Source organism: Scyliorhinus torazame, chromosome 3 (assembly GCF_047496885.1).
Source record: "Scyliorhinus torazame isolate Kashiwa2021f chromosome 3, sScyTor2.1, whole genome shotgun sequence".
NCBI classification, from domain to species: Eukaryota; Metazoa; Chordata; class Chondrichthyes; order Carcharhiniformes; family Scyliorhinidae; genus Scyliorhinus; species Scyliorhinus torazame.
This window is the reverse complement of record NC_092709.1, coordinates 262957120-262974242: the sequence shown is the minus strand read 5'-3', so window position 1 is coordinate 262974242 and position 17123 is coordinate 262957120. Positions and strand designations below refer to the sequence as shown.

General features: G+C 46.5%; 1 protein-coding gene across 1 annotated transcript in view; it reads left to right on the top strand.

Moving 5' to 3' along the window:
- tfpil (tissue factor pathway inhibitor-like) overlaps positions 1 to 17123 on the top strand; it is a 39696-nt gene that overhangs the window by 18986 nt on the left and 3587 nt on the right. The window contains exons 2-4 of the mRNA XM_072497188.1: positions 2988 to 3191; positions 7883 to 8044; positions 14497 to 14562. Of these exons, the coding sequence (XP_072353289.1) occupies positions 2988 to 3191; positions 7883 to 8044; positions 14497 to 14562 (432 nt within the window). The remainder of the gene's footprint in view (positions 1 to 2987; positions 3192 to 7882; positions 8045 to 14496; positions 14563 to 17123) is intronic.

Below are 17123 nucleotides of genomic sequence, written 5' to 3'. Positions count from 1 at the left end.
CATTTCTTGGAGTGTGCCTCCTCCTACATTCTGTGGGTCGGGAAGGGCTGCCAGGACTGAAGGGCTGAGGCTTAAAACTGTGAGCTTCACTTACTCCTTTTTGTCCAGGCCGTACATGGTAGCCTGCTGTTTAACTCTAGCGAGAAACTGGTGGAGGTCTGATGTGGGAAGGAACGGTGTAATTTTTCCACACGCATCCCGTAATTGGGTCACGGTTAACGGGGTTGTATATAGGAAATCTGCGTTTCCTTCTGCTGCGGCCCTGCGGTGTGTGGTTACAGGGTTCATAGGGGGGGTGTTCTGCCTGTTCAGTCGGGGGTTGGGGTGCTTTCCTTTTTTGTGGTTTTTCTTGCGTACATGTCCCATGTACGTATCTGTGGGCAGTTTCATTTAACTTCAGCCAATCGGGGCCGTTTTTCTGGTCTAACTGGGGTCCAAATGTACTTTGAAACCCATTCTGGACAGAAAGCAGAGATTGCAATTCTGCAATTTGCTTCCGGCACTTTGCATGATCTACGGAGCTCTGCCTTTGTTCCATCGTGGAAGTGTGGAGCGCTCGTAGGGCCGTTTTAAAATAATTGCACTGTTTCTGCAATTGCTCTACCCGTTGCTCGGTTTCTTGTCTTACCAACGCGCGTTGCGTGTCCTGGTAGGCCTTATCGTACTGGGTCTGAAAACTACTCAAATGGGCGAGACAAGACTGGTGTGCCTTCTTGACATCATCCACCTCTCTGTCGCTCGCTGCTAACTATTCTCTTAACTCCTTATTCTCCTTCTCAAATTCGCTCACATCTCCCTCACTATTTCTGTCTCTCTCCTCAATCTCTCTACGGAGCATCCCAACGACCTACTCTGTGCCTCGCAATTGTGCCAAGCCGGACACGATTGCCATCGGCTTGCAAGCTTTCCCCAAGCTCTTCTTATGAATCTCTGACAGGTTCTCCCACCAAGTATGTCCTATACTCCCGGGACCTGTTTCATCATTGACGCAGAATTCACTCCAAAGGGGCCATCCTTTCCCTTTGAGATATTTTCTGATCTCTTCTTCCCATACGGGACACTGTCCTACTCTACTGGTCGCTGTGACCTCGAATTCTTGGGGGTTTCATAAGGCGTTCCATTGCCTTCATTGCCATTTTCTCTCTATCTCTGGGTTCTCTACTGAACTTGAAATAGGGGGTGATAAAGTGGTGATGTAAACACGGGTACGGCTTACGATATTTTCCGGCCTACAAAACTCCCGACAGTTTTACGCAACAAAATCTCTCAGGTTTACCTTATATCCCTGTTAGTATGCATGCATTAACACACTTCCGAATCTTGGAGGTTTGATCAGTATTGTTCTTACACTTGTGGTTTTTCTGTTTCCAATTGGATACTAATTCAAATTTGGGTTCTCTCAGAGTGACTAGGCCACATCTACGTCGAGTCCCGGCAGAGTCGCCAGCAAATGTTGCTCTCTTTGGTTGGCTCTGAATACAGCGGTCAATATGGTCGCCTTCCTTAATTCTAATTACGTTTGCTCTAGAGTCGCAAGGTATCTTTCGATATCGCCACTAGGTTCAAAACCGAATACTGATCAAAGACTCGATATACCAGTTAGTCAGTTCAAAGTCAATGCTTATTTATTTACACACACAGTTAAATATATTCATGCACAAAACTTTACAGGCTAAACTATCACGACTGCTAAAGCCTATACTTAGCTTCGGGCGCCCACTCAGTCAGAGGAACAATGGCCGTTGTTCGGTTCTGAGGCTGCTGGGGTGGAACTGGTACAGGGGAACAGCTAAGGTCGTCTGTCTGGTAGCGTGTGTTGACCTTGGACTTACTTGCTTCTGCTGCAGCTGGTGGACAGGTCTCTCCTTGGTGAGAGCCTGGTCCAAGAGAACAATTCTCTCTTGGGGGCTCCTTCTTATACCCAAAGGGGCTTTGCGCTCTTTTGGGCGGGCCTTGAACTTGGCCCCAATCAATTGGGCCGTTTCTTGATCATTCCTATTGATCTCAACCAATAAAGGGGTGGGTGCCCTGATGGCTGGGCGTGTCCTAGATGGCCGTTGGCCTGCTTTGTTTCGGTCTCCTCTGGCGCTGGGGTGTCTGCCTTAGTATCGGTTACTCAAATGTTACTCTTTTGTTCCCGGAGATGGGCCATTAGTATGCTAATGGGCCTACAGCTTTGGTCTTGTCTGGGAGCTGTGGCTCCAATATACAGACAAGCTCTGAACCTGCTTGTTTTCTCAGCATTGTCCATTTTCCCTGCAATCTTTGCAAAGTGTCCATTTTGTAATCGGGAAGTGGCCACCCTAGATGCCTATAGGCTGAAAAGGGGAAGGGGTTGGGGGAGCAGGAGGTTGGAGAGGGGATGGGGTTGAGGGAACAGGAGGTTGGAGAGAGGATGGGGTTGAGGGAGTGGGAGGTTGAAGAGGGGATGGGGTTGAGTGAGCAGGAGGTTGGAAAGGGGATGGGGTTGAGGGAGTAGGAGGTTGGAAAAGGGATGGGGTGAGGGAGCAGGAGGTTGGAGAGGGGATGGTGTTGAGGGAGCAGGAGGTTGGAGAGGGGATGGGGTTGAGGGAGTGGGAGGTTGAAGAGGGATGGGGTTGAGGGAGTGGGAGGTTGAAGAGGCGATGGGGTTGAGGGAGCAGGAGGTTGGAGAGAGGATGGTGTTGAGGGAGTGGGTGTTTGGAGAGGGGATGGGGTTGAGGGAGTGGGAGGTTGAAGAGGGGATGGGGTTGAGGGAGTGGGAGGTTGAAGAGGGTATGGGGTTGAGGGAGTGGGAGGTTGAAGAGGGGATGGGGTTGAGGGAGTGGGTGTTTAGAGAGGGGATGGGTGTTTGTAGTGGAAACCAGAGGGAGATGTAATGCAATTTGTTTAGGTCTGTTAAAGTGCTAAATAATTGAGGGTGTTCAATTTTTACATTATAGTTCATTTGTAACCAAGAAGTATACCTATTAGCTCCTAACAAAATATTCAATTCTCCCTGATCACAGGTGAAGCCTGTATGGAACCAATGCAGACAGGGGATCAGATGGACCCTAAATCAAGGAGCGTTCAATGGTTCTATGCCTCACCTGCTGACTATTGCCAACCATTTGTCTACACTGGAATAGGTGGCAACAAAAACAGATTTCAGAATGAAACGTACTGTTTGAAGACTTGCTCTAATAGTTATTCTGTGAAGTTTCCGGAAGGAGGTATGCTCATCATATAAAGTAGCTGTCGCTTTTTTTTATTTAGAATTGCTAATTTTGTATGTTTAAATTTTAAGAAAAAAACTATAATTCAGAAAGTTTCTGTTTTTGGGCAGCCTTTATTTTTAAATGAACAGAATGTTTCTTGAGATATTTCAGCCAGAATACTTAATTAATAAAGAAGCATTGAATTATTCTGACTGTATTTTATCACTTGACGCTACATCAAAATATTACAAGGTTAGAAGTTTGTGTTGTTTTTCAACTCCAGCATCTGAATTATAGATTGTTTGTAAAATGTTTGTAGAACACGCACGAACAGACTCAAAAACAGCTTCTTCCCCACTGTCACCAGACTCCTAAATGACCCTCTTATGGACTGACCTCATTAACACTACACCCTGTATGCTTCATCCGATGCCAGTGCTTAAGTAGTTACATTGTATATGTTGTGTTCCCCTATTATGTATTTTCTTTTATTCCCTTTTCTTCTCATGTACTTAATGATCTGTTGAGCTGCTCGCAGAAAAATACTTTTCACTGTACCTTGGTACACGTGACAATAAACAAATCCAATCCAGTCCAAATAGGTGTCACAAGTTAACACTGTTAGACCAGATTAAAATAGGAAATTCAAAACGTATTGATGGTCCTTTGCAAAATAGTATTGATGAACTTCTAATTTCAGTCAGCCCAGCTAACTGTAGCATACCCATATCAAAGATGATAGATGGAATTCAATGAAGGTGGAAGAGGGTGGGGGCAGGCCAAAACTGGCAATACCACCTCTGACCCAATCTCCAGGATCGTCGAGGGAATCAAGCCTCAAATTGACAGCGGGAGTTCCGCCACCTGGTTCTCAGCTCACCCGGGGACATTTAATCTTGGATACAAGAGCAGGGGTATACTGCTAAGGCTGTATAAGGCACTGGTCAGACCCCATTTGGGAATATTGTCAGTAGCTTTGGGGCCTGTATTTAAGGAAGGATGTGCTGGCCTTGGAGGAGATCCACAGGAGGCTCACAAGAATGATCCTGGGAATGAAGGGCTCGTCATATGAGGAGCGTTTGAGGACATTGGGTCTGTACCCGATGGAGTTCAGAAGGATGGGAGCGATCTCATTGAAATTTACAGAATACTAAGAAGCCTAGATAGAGTGAATGTGGATAAGATTTTTCCACTAGTAGAACAGACTAGAACCTGAGAGTATAGCCTCAGATTGAAGGGATGTGGAAGAATTTTTTTAGATAGGGAATAGTGAATCTGTGGAACTCTTTGCCCCAGAAGGTTGTGAGGTCAAGTCACTGAGTGTCTTTAAGACAGAGATAGATATGTTCTTGATTAATAAGGAGATCAGGGATTATGTGAAGAAGGCAGGAGAATGGGGATGAGAAACATATCAGCCATGATTGAATGGCGGAGCAGACTTGATGGGCTGAATGGCCTAATTCTGCTCCTGTATCTTATGGTCTATCCAGAGGGAATTGTTGGATACCCGGAGAAAGACAAGTGGTGGCAGAGTCATAGAGAGGGGAGTCATCAGCAATGGGGAAATGGCAGATGGAGGAAATAGCAGGGCTCTCAGTGGGAACCCACTCCCCTTTCCTGATACAGGGTTCCCACCTCTCCCCAGAAGGCCACAAGCAACCCTGAATTGTTGGCCACTGCGCATGGCGGGTCGCCCACCCACCACAGATTGAATACCAGTGGTGGTGGCATGAGGCCCTTGGCCCTTAAGTAGGCACTAGTTCCCCACTTAAGGGCCTGATTTGGCATTGATGGATGATCAGCAAGCCTGCCTGCCCCAGGCTTAATCAGGAGGAGTGGCTGAATCCCCACCCCTTACTCTTCCACCTGATCAAAGGAGCCCTCACTTTGGAACTCACCACAGGCAAGGGCGGGGGTGAAATTTAATTCCCTCTGACAACATCAAACAATGACCGAACAGATAGACGAGGGTAGAGCAGTTGATGTGGTGTATATGGATTTCAGTAAAGCGTTTGATAAGGTTCCCCACGGTAGGCTATTGCAGAAAATACGGAGGCTGGGGATTGAGGGTGATTTAGAGATGTGGATCAGAAATTGGCTAGCTGAAAGAAGACAGAGGGTGGTGGTTGATGGGAAATGTTCAGAATGGAGTTCAGTTACAAGTGGCGTACCACAAGGATCTGTTCTGGGGCCGTTGCTGTTTGTCATTTTTATCAATGACCTAGAGGAGGGCGCAGAAGGGTGGGTGAGTAAAGTCGGTGGTGTTGTCGACAGTGCGGAAGGATGTAGCAGGTTACAGAGGGACATAGATAAGCTGCAGAGCTGGGCTGAGAGGTGGCAAATGGAGTTTAATGTAGAGAAGTGTGAGGTGATTCACTTTGGAAGGAATAACAGGAATGCGGAATATTTGGCTAATGGTAAAGTTCTTGGAAGTGTGGATGAGCAGAGGGATCTAGGTGCCCATGTACATAGATCCCTGAAAGTTGCCACCCAGGCTGATAGGGTTGTGAAGAAGGCCTATGGAGTGTTGGCCTTTATTGGTAGAGGGATTGAGTTCCGGAGTCATGAGGTCATGTTGCAGCTGTACAAAACTCTGGTACGGCCGCATTTGGAGTATTGTGTACAGTTCTGGTCACCGCATTATAGGAAGGACGTGGAAGCTTTGGAGCGGGTGCAGAGGAGATTTACCAGGATGTTGCCTGGTATGGAGGAAAAATCTTATGAGGAAAGGCTGATGGACTTGAGGTTGTTTTCGTTAGAGAGAAGAAGGTTAAGGGGAGACTTAATAGAGGCATACAAAATGATCAGGGGGTTAGATAGGGTGGACAGTGAGAGCCTTCTCCCGCGGATGGAAATGGCTAGCACGAGGGGACATAGCCTTTAACTGAGGGGTAATAGATATAGGACAGAGGTCAGAGGTAGGTTCTTTATGCAAAGAGTGGTGAGGCCGTGGAATGCCCTACCTGCAACAGTAGTGAACTCGCCAACATTGAGGGCATTTAAAAGTTTATTGGATAAGCATATGGATGATAATGGCATAGTGTAGGTTAGATGGCTTTTGTTTTTTGACTTCCCATGTTGGTGCAACATTGTGGGCCGAAGGGCCTGTACTGCGCTGTATCATTCTATGTTCTATGTTCTAATGAGTTACCAGATTGCCAACACACTAAGAGCTCATTGAGTAAATTTAAAAAAAAAATGTGGTGAGGTGTAATCACTTGACCGTTACCTATTTTAAACTACCTCACAATGTCAAATTACCCAATTTGGGTTCAAGATAGGGCAATGCATGACATAATATGTTTGAAAATGTTCTTTGCAAAGCCTAATTTGTTCAAATAAATTAATATACATACAAGAAACTTTGGGGTAGAATTTCACTTAGATCGTTCCCACAGACCTTTCTCTGGACCTATGGCAGATGATCGAAAGAACTCCGAAAAAATTAAACTCCTTTGAAAATTAAAGAGCAAAAGTTATGATCAATGCTGTTCTCACCAAAATGTGTAACAAATACCTCTCTGTGCTACTTAAAGTAGTTGATCTGAAATGGTCACTGTTAAAACCTAATAGAGAAGAATTTGGTACAATCCTGTTAAGTGTCCAATTTGATGCCTTAAGTTTGTAAATCCTAAATTCATGATTAGAAATATGCATATGTTTCAAATATTTTTAATTAAATGACCTTAAGGATTTATCTACATCATCGCAAACTTCCCCTGTGTGGAGGCAATGTTTCTTCAATTCCTTCAATTTGCTCCCTGAGATGTACACTAGCTCCATGTTCATATTAATCGCGCAGGACTGACCTCCTGCTAAATGTCCCATATTCAGGTTTGTGCCTGTAGCACTTAAACACAGCCACAGATCCAGTTCCAAGATGTACAGGAGCTCACAAAGCTAACAGGAGGTGTTTCGTTCTGTCACTTGTTGAAAAGGTAGCTTGTGGTGAGGTGCCAGCAAAAGAGGAGGAGAAAGATAACTCATTTGTCCTGAGTCTGTTTGAATGGCAATAAACTGTAAAGAGCCAACCTCTGATTTTTCCTCTTAATTCTCCAGTATGAACCATGCTGGCAACAAAGGTTCAAAATGTCAGTGTAATGGAGGGGTGGGGTTAATTATGTGTGCATAATGTACCATATTAGTTCTGGCATTAAAATGTCATTTTTTGTGCAGTTGGTGTCCACGTACAAAGAACCTAAAACAAACGTGGAATGACATACCTTTCTCCAGTTCACTCCCAACCATTTTCACAATTGGATCAGAGATAGCGACCCCACAGCCCTGCCAGACATGCTAGTGACAGCTATAAAAAATAGCTAACAATTTCCACCACCAAAGTTTTCATTTTTTGAATCCTACTACTATTCTCTGCTCCTTTTAAGATCTCTGATGACTCAAATAATCCTCAGATTATAACAAAACAAAAAATGGGGGAAGGACCAATTGTTGTTGCAGGCACATGTTCACACCCATATACTTTGTTTCTTACCCTTTGAGGAATAATGGGGGAAGTGGTGAAAGAATTTCCGAGCTGATCATCAGCCTGTTGAACCTCTCCTTCCTTAGCCCTGGTGTTGGACTCGAACGCGGAGCCTCTGGGCCTGTGGTAGGAGCACTGCCACTGCACCGCAAGGCCTCCTGGAAGGATTAAGCAAACTTTTCTTTCCAATCAGCAAAATGAACATATTTAAATTCTTTGGCAGATGCAGCTTGTCAACTGCAAAAAGAACGTGGGGATTGCCGCGCCAACGTACTGAAGTGGTACTATGATGAGGACACCAAGAGTTGTGAAACGTTCCTCTTCAGTGGATGTCATGGGAATGGAAACCAATTTGAAGACAAGAAGTCTTGTCGGAGTCTATGTGGTAAATACTCATGTTTTAATTTTGGCATTGTAAGCTGTTTAAAGCTGGAAAATACATACATATGGGGCTGGATTCTCCATTTGGAGACTAAGTTCTGGTGCTAGGAGCGGCGCCCAGGAGTGATTCACTCAGGTGGCACGGTGGCACAGTGGTCAGCACTGCTGTCTCACAGCGCTCAGGTCCCAGGTTCGATCCTGGCCCTGTGTCTCTGTCCGTGTGGAGTTTGCACATTCTCCCCGTGTTTGTGTTGGTTTCACCTCCACAATCCAAAGATGTGCAGGGTAGGTGGATTGGCCACACTAAATTGCTTCCTAATTAGCAAAAATGAATTGGATACTCTAAATTTATTTTACAAAAAGGGGTGATTCACTCTCCCTAGCCATGCTAATTATGCATGGTGGGGAGCTCCGGGGATTCCGTTCCACCACTTTGAGCAGACAGCCCAATAGTGGCCCCATTTTCCACAACGCAAATGTTGCCCCTCCGCCCCTTAGGGGGCCTCTGATATGGAGGGTCATTGATATGGAAGTCTGATGGGGGATTTGAAGGGGGTTGAGGTGGACAGGTTTGGGTTGTGGGGGGAGGGGTGCCCTCCGATGAATGTTCAGGGCACCTATGTTACATACTTACCTCCTTGACTCAATGCGGTGTCCACTATGTCAGGGCTTAAAAATACTTGCACCAATCCACGCCTGCATGAATCCCGTCCAAGACGGCTGGAGCACCACAGAGGGGTGGAGAATCAGGCCTCCAGCCTGTTAATCAGATGCAAAATGGTTCAAATGACCCACTTGCATCCTCTTGCTGGTGTGAGGTGTCTCGCTCACTGCTGGCGGGGGACCAGAGCATCGGGACGCCGCCAACCTATTTTTTGCCCGACATACGATTCTCCACTGTATCGGGCACTCTGCTACATGTGGCAGAAAATGCAGGATCCCTGGAATGGGTCGCACTATCCAGGATAGACTAAAGATTAGTGAAATTGCACCATGGAGGCTTGATGCGGAGCTCTTTGCGGCAGTGAAATCTCTTGTCACTCCTTCCAATACCACTTAAAGATACTTGTGTGAGGCCAGCTGTTTCCTTCTCATAACTGTGCCCTTGAAGTTCTCGTCTTGTCATCCTCAACAGAGCTTAGCAGATGCAACCCTCCTGCAAAGTCTCTCCTGGGCTGTTCCTACCACCACTGGTGCTATGTGTTTTGACATGTGCACACTCCCCAAGTACACTATCTTAGTTCACACAGACTGCCTATGTCAGAGATAGTGTTTGGGAGGAGTAGAGAGCTTGACTGGGTCAAAATAGCCTGCACCTCAAACTGATAATGTCATGGAGGCTTGCTGTCGGCCCAAACAGCTCCCTTTTGCTTCCTGAGGTAAAATAAGTTTGTACAAAACACAAAGGCCAACATTTTGCCTGCTCTTTAGGGAGAGGCTGGGGGTTCGGACTGTTGGGGGTGGGGGGAGACAGACTATTTTGCCAGTAGCAGGAAAGATGGCAGATCAACCACTTGTTGAGAGCCCATAGGAGCCATTTAATTGACCAATTAATGGCCATTTTCCACCTCCATGGGATCTTTGCCCACATCAGCGGGGGCCTACGGCACTTGGGGACTATGCCCATTGGAAACTGGTGGCCACAGTGGGCTTTGGGAGCCTTCTTTATTGGCACTGCATTGTCCCCGCATTTCCCTGACCCCACTACTTCCTCTTCTTCAAGTGTACATGACCATGGGGTGCTTTCTCCATATTGCTGCAGCCTCAGCAATGTCCACCACTAACCGTGGCACTGCTGAGGTTGCTGACTGAACTGCCAGCCCTCTGATTGGGCCAGCAGATTCTAGGGATGGGTTGCCCGCTTTTAATTGGATGGCAGCCCCAGCAGCAGACACTTAATTGGCTACTGTTTGTTAAGAGCCTGACGGGTCTTGCCGCCCGTCAAAGCAGGGTTGCCACCTACTTTCAGCTGCTTGCACACATCCAGCCCTTAAACTCTGAATTAAAGTCATGCTGCACAATCAAATAAATCTTCTCGGGCTGGGATTTTCTAGAACCGCACCAAGAGGGTCTTCCGGTCCCGCCGAAAGTCAATGGACTTGTCTGGTGTGCCACACCTCCCCTGTGGGTCCCGAAACCTCGACCTAACACTTTATTGGTCTATGTATGCCTTTCTTTTCCAAAAAGGATAAAAAATCCCAGAATGCTATGCCCCTTCACCACTGCTTTTGTCAGTTTTCTTTGGTGAGACACTTGAACTATTCCTAAGATCAAGCCAAATACTTCTTAATTTGCTTACTATCCTGAGTGAGATGTCTGCCCTCTGCAGATACAGTTGAAATTTAAGACATACAGTACGGGCAATGACAGAAACATCCCTACTTTCTATAAATTTTATCCAGATGTTGAAACTGTTTGTTTAAATAGAGCATGCAACTGGCCATTTAAAATGGACAAGGCTGTCCATTTTGGGTGTTATCTGGTATAAATGCCCTCTTTTATGTGGGTTGATAATGTGGAATTTGGACCTGATGTGGTTATTTTTATCTTTTCTGTGAAAGCCACTAGGTGCCTCTGCAGCATAATGTTTAAAGCTTTTGCTGCAACATCGTTGAGAAAATATCAGTTGCATTTCCTCACCTGGGGAGCTAGGCAGGGGAGAGGGAAAAGGGGCAAAGGACAAATGTGTAGATCTCCAGGGTTTCCCCGCTGGGTGCCTGAGCCTGCAGTTGCTATTCTTTTTTTAAATTTAAAAAAAAAATGTTTTTATTCTCCATTTTCACATTTTACTTCAAAATTTACACCCCACCCACAAACAGTAAACGGTAACAAATACAAAATCAATCCCTTTAACAATACCAATGATCCCATCCTCCCACCACCCCAAACGACGGCCCTCCTGTCAATATATGCATCCAATAAAACAAACCCTCCCACGGTGGAAACAAAAGACAAAAGAGAAAAAGAAAAAGGAGTCCGGGGCCGCCCATGGTCACCATTGACCTATAAAGTCCACTCCCCCCCCCCCCCCCCCCCCCCCACACACTCAACGCCATCCAGCCTCTGAAAGAGTACCATACATTATACCCAAGAGTTGTACACCCACCCCCAGTCTCCAACTCCTCCCGTCCACTGCCTCTTGTAATACTCCTCCCCCCAACCTCGGTTCCTTCCCCCCCAACTTTCCTCCCCGGCTAGACCACTCGGACCCTGTTCTGTCGGGCTCCGATGGCTGCAGCCCCTCCCCCCACCTCACTCCCGTTCACTGGCCTGCTTAAACCGGCCAGCGTGGAGGCCCCCGCCCGGGTCCCTTTCCCCTTGCCCGGCCCTAGGAAAACCCCGGAAATCCCCTTTTAGCACACAAACCCCGCATATCCACCTACACCCCAAAGAGTCCTCATTTCAAGTGAAAGTCCCATCACTTCCCTTGTCCAAATATATACAACATTGGCTCCTTTAGCCCATACACCTGCACGCAGTGAAACAAAAAAAAGAAGAAAATATGGTCAGTCATGAGGTCACATCGGCACATGGCCATTTCTCAATTTCTCAGTTCTGCCACAGTCCTTCTGCCTTCGCAAACTCCTCCGCTGCTTCCGCCGTTCCAAAATAAAAGTCCCTGAGCTTGTAAGTAACCCTCAGCTTTGCTGGATATCCTTGCCAGCTCCACCGTAAAGTCCTGGTATACATATATACCAGCTCCAGCCCACTGCACCACCCGCTTCTGCTTGGCCCAGCTCAGGACCTTCTCCTTCACACTGTACCTACGGAAGCACAGAGTCACTACCCTTGGCGGCTCACTCGCCATTGGTACAGGCCTCCACGACCGATGAGCCCGATCCAGTTAATATCGGGAGGGATCCTCCCCATCCCCCAATAGTTTCGCCAGCATCGCGGCAAAATACTCAGTCGGCCTCGGCCCTTCAACTCCTTCGGGCAGTCCCACAATCCTCAAATTCTGTCGCCTGGATCTGTTTTCCTGGTCTTCCATTTTTCCTCGCAGATCCTTGTTAATGTCCATCACCTTCCGCATCTCCTTCCCCATCGAGGCAAGTTGATCACCGTGCTGCAATAATGTCTCTTCCACTGCCTTCAGCACCTCCCCTTGATCTCGCACTTCCGCCACTGCGCTCGCCACCGCCGTCATCACCGGGGAAATCGCCTCCTCCACCAGCGCACTCAAAACCTCCCTCATCTCCTTCCTCACCGTCTCCATGTATTTTGTAAACTGCCTTTCGAATTCCGCAGCCATCACCGTAGTTATTTCTTCAGCTGTAAGCAATGCGGCCTCCCCTGGTGCTCCAGCCTCCATTTTCCTTGGTGACCCCGCGGTGACCTTTCCACTCCCCGACGGACCTTCAGCTGTTTTCTTTACGGACGATTTTTTGCTCACCCTCGACATTTTTCTTCACTGTGCCTTCACTGTTTCTTCCTGCTTTTGCCGCCTCCGTGGACCCTGGGTCCCGGGCTTAAAGCCCCGAAAATACCGTTCCCGAACGGGAGCCCTCCATTGTGCGGCCGCCTCCCGCCCGCCGTCACCAGAAGTCCTCGGAGTTGCTATTCTAATGAGGTGACCAACATACTTTCTCTGATTATGAAGTTTGTACAATGCATAGAAACATATAGGAGCAGGAGGAGGCCAAAGCAATGCAGGATTACATCCAGGACCCCTGTGGACCATCCCTCATTCCAACCCCACCCCTCGGTCAACCTCAGGGTCTCGGGAACCTAAAGGTTGGGGTACTCCAAAGGCTACTAAGTGTCAGTGAGCATATGTGTAGCTGCAAGCTTCTCACGACTTAGTGCTATTGAATCATACTAACCAAATGGCTGCAGCTCTGGTCCTAGGACCTAAGGATGGGGTTGGAAACAAATGTATACACTTGGCTGAAGAAATCTTCAGCTCACCCTTGAGACCACTGTGAATCCTCAAGCTTTGGTGGTCCTAAGCTTATTGTTCTCCGTGCAGCAGTTGGGCTCCACAATTCGTTGCTGTTCGTGATAACCATCCAGTGCAGCCATCACATGCTGGAAATATTGGGGAAGGGCTGGTGGACGGGAGCATCATAAAATAGCGAGAGAAGGCAGGGGGTTATCGTCTTTCCCCGGTCATGTCTTTCTACCAGTGGCAGAGAAGGGGGAGGATGACCCTCCCACTGAAGAAGCCGGTTGAGACACTTAGGAGGCCACAAGGACCACTTCCTCCCACTGCTGGCATTTTACCAGCGGGGGGTGGGCCCTCCACCACATGGCGAGAGTGACAGGTGGACCCTGGCAGCCTCTGATGGCTCAGACCTAGGGGTTGGGGGCAAGGTGGGGGGGTGGGGCATTGGTTTGACTGGTCTCAGTGCCCAAATCCCATTTAACTGGTTGGGAAGGAAGCATCCAGCCGTGGAATTTTATGTCACCCCTGGTGTGGGCTGGCTGATGGGCGTGGATGGAAAGGTGGAGGAGTGCCTTGCTCATTTGCTGGAATTTTACCATTGTATTTTTGTCCCTTTGAAGAAGTGACAACCCCGTCAGCAACTAATTATTTCTCCTGCTTCGTAAACTGCATGCGGGGCTTCTCCAAACAGCCAAGGCAAGATCATCCCCAGTTTTCTGGCCCATTATCAGGGCCCCACCTCAAACATAAAATGCAGTCCAGTGTGTGTGTACATATGTCAGACAGGGCACGTTCACTATCCACTATGGTGGGGCAGCAGAGTGGCACAGTGGTTAGCACTGTTGCCTCACAGCGCCAGGGACCTGGGTTCAATTCTGGCCTTGGGTGACTGTCAGTGTGGAGTTTGCACTTTCTCCCCGTGTATGCATGGGTTTTATCCGAGTGTTCCGTTTTCCTCCCACAGTCCAGAGGTATGCGGGTGGTTTGGGGCAAAAATAAAATGGTAAATTGTCCCTTAATGTCCAGGCACGTGTAGGTTGGGTTGTGGGGTTCTGGGATAGGGCTGGGTGAATGGGAGAATGCACCTGGGTGGAGTGCTCTTTTGGAGGTTGGTGCAGACTCGATGGACCGAATGGCTTTCTTCTGCAACTGTGGGGATTCTATAAAGCTCCCATGGCTGGTCAGCCTGCTAATAGTCAGTGTTGTGTTATTCACCCTCGGGTAACACGGACTGCAACTGGATGCAGTTGTACTGGAAAGCAGACGCCAAACTTATTCGTTGGTTCAATACGATTTATTGAACATCTGTAACAGTGCATACAACTTGCTGTGGGGTGACACTGTCTGTATCTCATTATGTGCACAAGTGTATATTGTGACAGTCAGCATCTAGGCCTTCACAAGAAGAATGACCACGACAGCAAAGATATAAATGGCTCCTAATCTAATGCCCAAATCAATTGTAACTCAGTAAGTCAAAAGTATCAGGAGAAAATTAGAAGAAACGCACAAATGAAAAACTGAATTTGCATGTTTATTTCATTTTTGTAATTAATATTTTTTTTTTGTAGCTGCAAGTGGGCAAGGGCGATTCAATGTGAACGAAGAAGAAACTGAAACTCAGCAAAGAGATGAAGGTAAAGTTACTTAAACTGAAAAAGATTTGTAATTGAGTTTTGGAAAGTATTATCCCAGTGATGGGATCAGAAGAAACCATTATATTGTTTGTAAAGTGGGGCAGCACGATGGTGCAGTGGTTAGCACTGCTGCCTCAACTCCGATGACCTGGGTTCCATCCTGGCCCCGGGTCACTGTCTGTGTGTAATTTGCACATTCTCCCCGTGTTTGGGTGGGTCTCAACCCCACAACCCAAAGTGGATTGGTGGCGCTAAATTGCCCGTTAATTGGAAAAAAATAATTGGGTTCTCTAAATTTTTTTTTTTTAATGTTGTTTGTAAAGTGACCACGATTTTTCTCAGGATTTCTGGAGTGAGTGGCAACATTGTGTTATTCCAAACACCTCTGAGTATGGTAAACGCAGTAATAGAACTACCAGAATTCAATCCTTTCTTAAATTCCAAATTTTCTACTCAGCTTATGACACTGTAGCAATGTCTCAATCTATGAATTTCAATGATGTGGAGATAAGGAAGGAGCTGCACTCTGAATGCTCGTGATTCGAAACAAACCTGTTGGACTTTAATCTGGTGTTGTAAGACTTCTTACTAGGAATTTCAAGACCTAATAGGGGTGAAATTGAGCATGGCAGTTTCTGAGTTCTGCACTGTCCTTACAGTTCCAAAATGGTATCTGTGGTGTACACACATACTTCTGACAGGAAGTGGCTGGGGACCATCTTGGTAAAGGGATTAGCACACACAATGATTGTCTGCTGGAAGTGGAACTCGCAAGTCATAGCATCAATCACCAATCAATGTTATTTTGGAGTTCCACACTCCAGACAATGCCATCTCTTAACCACACATAACTGAATGCACACTAAGCAGCATGAAGGAAAGATTCTGCACAAACCAGATCCTCCCAGACAGGGATGGTCTGCAAGGCCTTCCTTTGGAGTCGAACATGATTTAGAGAATGAATTGAGAAAATGCAAAGGACAAACTCCTGGAAGATGGAAGAGAGTGGGCAGGGGGAGGGTGGAGAAGGTCTCTCCTCAGAGGGCCAAATCCATGTTGGGTGTTCAATGAGCAATTAGGGTTAGGGAATGTCTCTGAACCTCAGAGACATTCAATGTTTAATATAGCTGCTTTTCACTAAGGGAGTCATCACAGAAATCTGCAAGCACAACTTCAAAGTCACAGCAGGGCATGAGTATTGCCAGAGGCCTCCTTTGACAGCCCCATCCAAACCTGTGACCTCCACCAGCTTGCAGGAGAAAGGGAAGGAGGTGCATGGAAACATCACGACTTGCAAGTTCCCTTCCAGATCACACACATACTGACTTGAAATTATTCCTTCATTGTCACTGGGCCAAAATCTTGCAACTCCCTCCCTAACAGCATTGTGGGTGCAACTACACCACAAGGACAACATTGGTTCAAGAAGGTGACTCATATTTTCAAGGGCGATTTGGGATAGGCATGAAAGTTTCAATGAACGAACAAGGGGTAATCATTCATCATGGTCTCCATAACCTGTTTTCAGGATTAACCCAATCTTTGTAAAACTTATGAGAATGCAATTTCCCGAAGAAATTATGAGTAAAAGAAAAAGTTGCCAATTATTCACACCAACAATTGGAAATGGGCTAAGAGTTCAGTGAAAACTTCCATGCAAAATTCTGTACCAATTCATGATTTTGATGTGGCATTCCTCCCCAATGTGGCCATGGTCTCGAATTATTTTTTACCAAAAAGCAGGATAGAAAATGTTATAACTGTTAGCAACAAAAGACCGACAATATACTTTTAATAAAATTAACTGAACCACTCCTCAAAAGCTACTTTCCCCAGTTTTGACAGGATAGCCAAGTGATTATAAGGTGTTGGACCTTGGATTCAATTAATCAAAATTGAGGTTGATAGATTTTTTTTGAGTTGGGGATATGGAGCAAAGGTGGATAAATGGCCTTGAGTTAAGAATCAGCAAAGATCTAATTGAATGCTAGAACAGATTTGACTGGTTGAATGCTCCTATGCTTACTGAGTACAAAAGTATGCCCACTCTAATTATTCTTCCCACCCGGTCCATTATGATTCATTAAGCAATTTTGAAAAGGTGTAACATTGAATATGGCTTGTCCTTCATGTAAATAATATTCCCCTCTTGTTTCCATCACTAGGAAATAACTATTTTTCTCTTAATATTTAATGAAAAATCTGATTTTTTGAAAACCAGGCAGACCAGCAGCAGAATACAATGAAGTTGTTTATTTGGGGGACCGGTTTAGCTCAGTGGGCTGAGCAGCTGGTTTGTGATGCAGAATAAGGTCAGCACCGCAGATTCAATTCCCATACCGGCCGAGGTTATACATGAAGGCCCATCTTCTCAGCCTGGCTCCTCACCTGAGGTGTGGTAATTCTCGGGTTAAATCACCACCTGTCAGCTCTCCCCTCAAAGGGGAAAGCAGCCTCTGGTCATCTGGGACTATGGTGACTTTACCTTTTACCTTTACAATGGTGTTCGAGCAATGTTGAAACAATCCCTGCCACTCCTGTGCCACAATTATCTTTCTTTA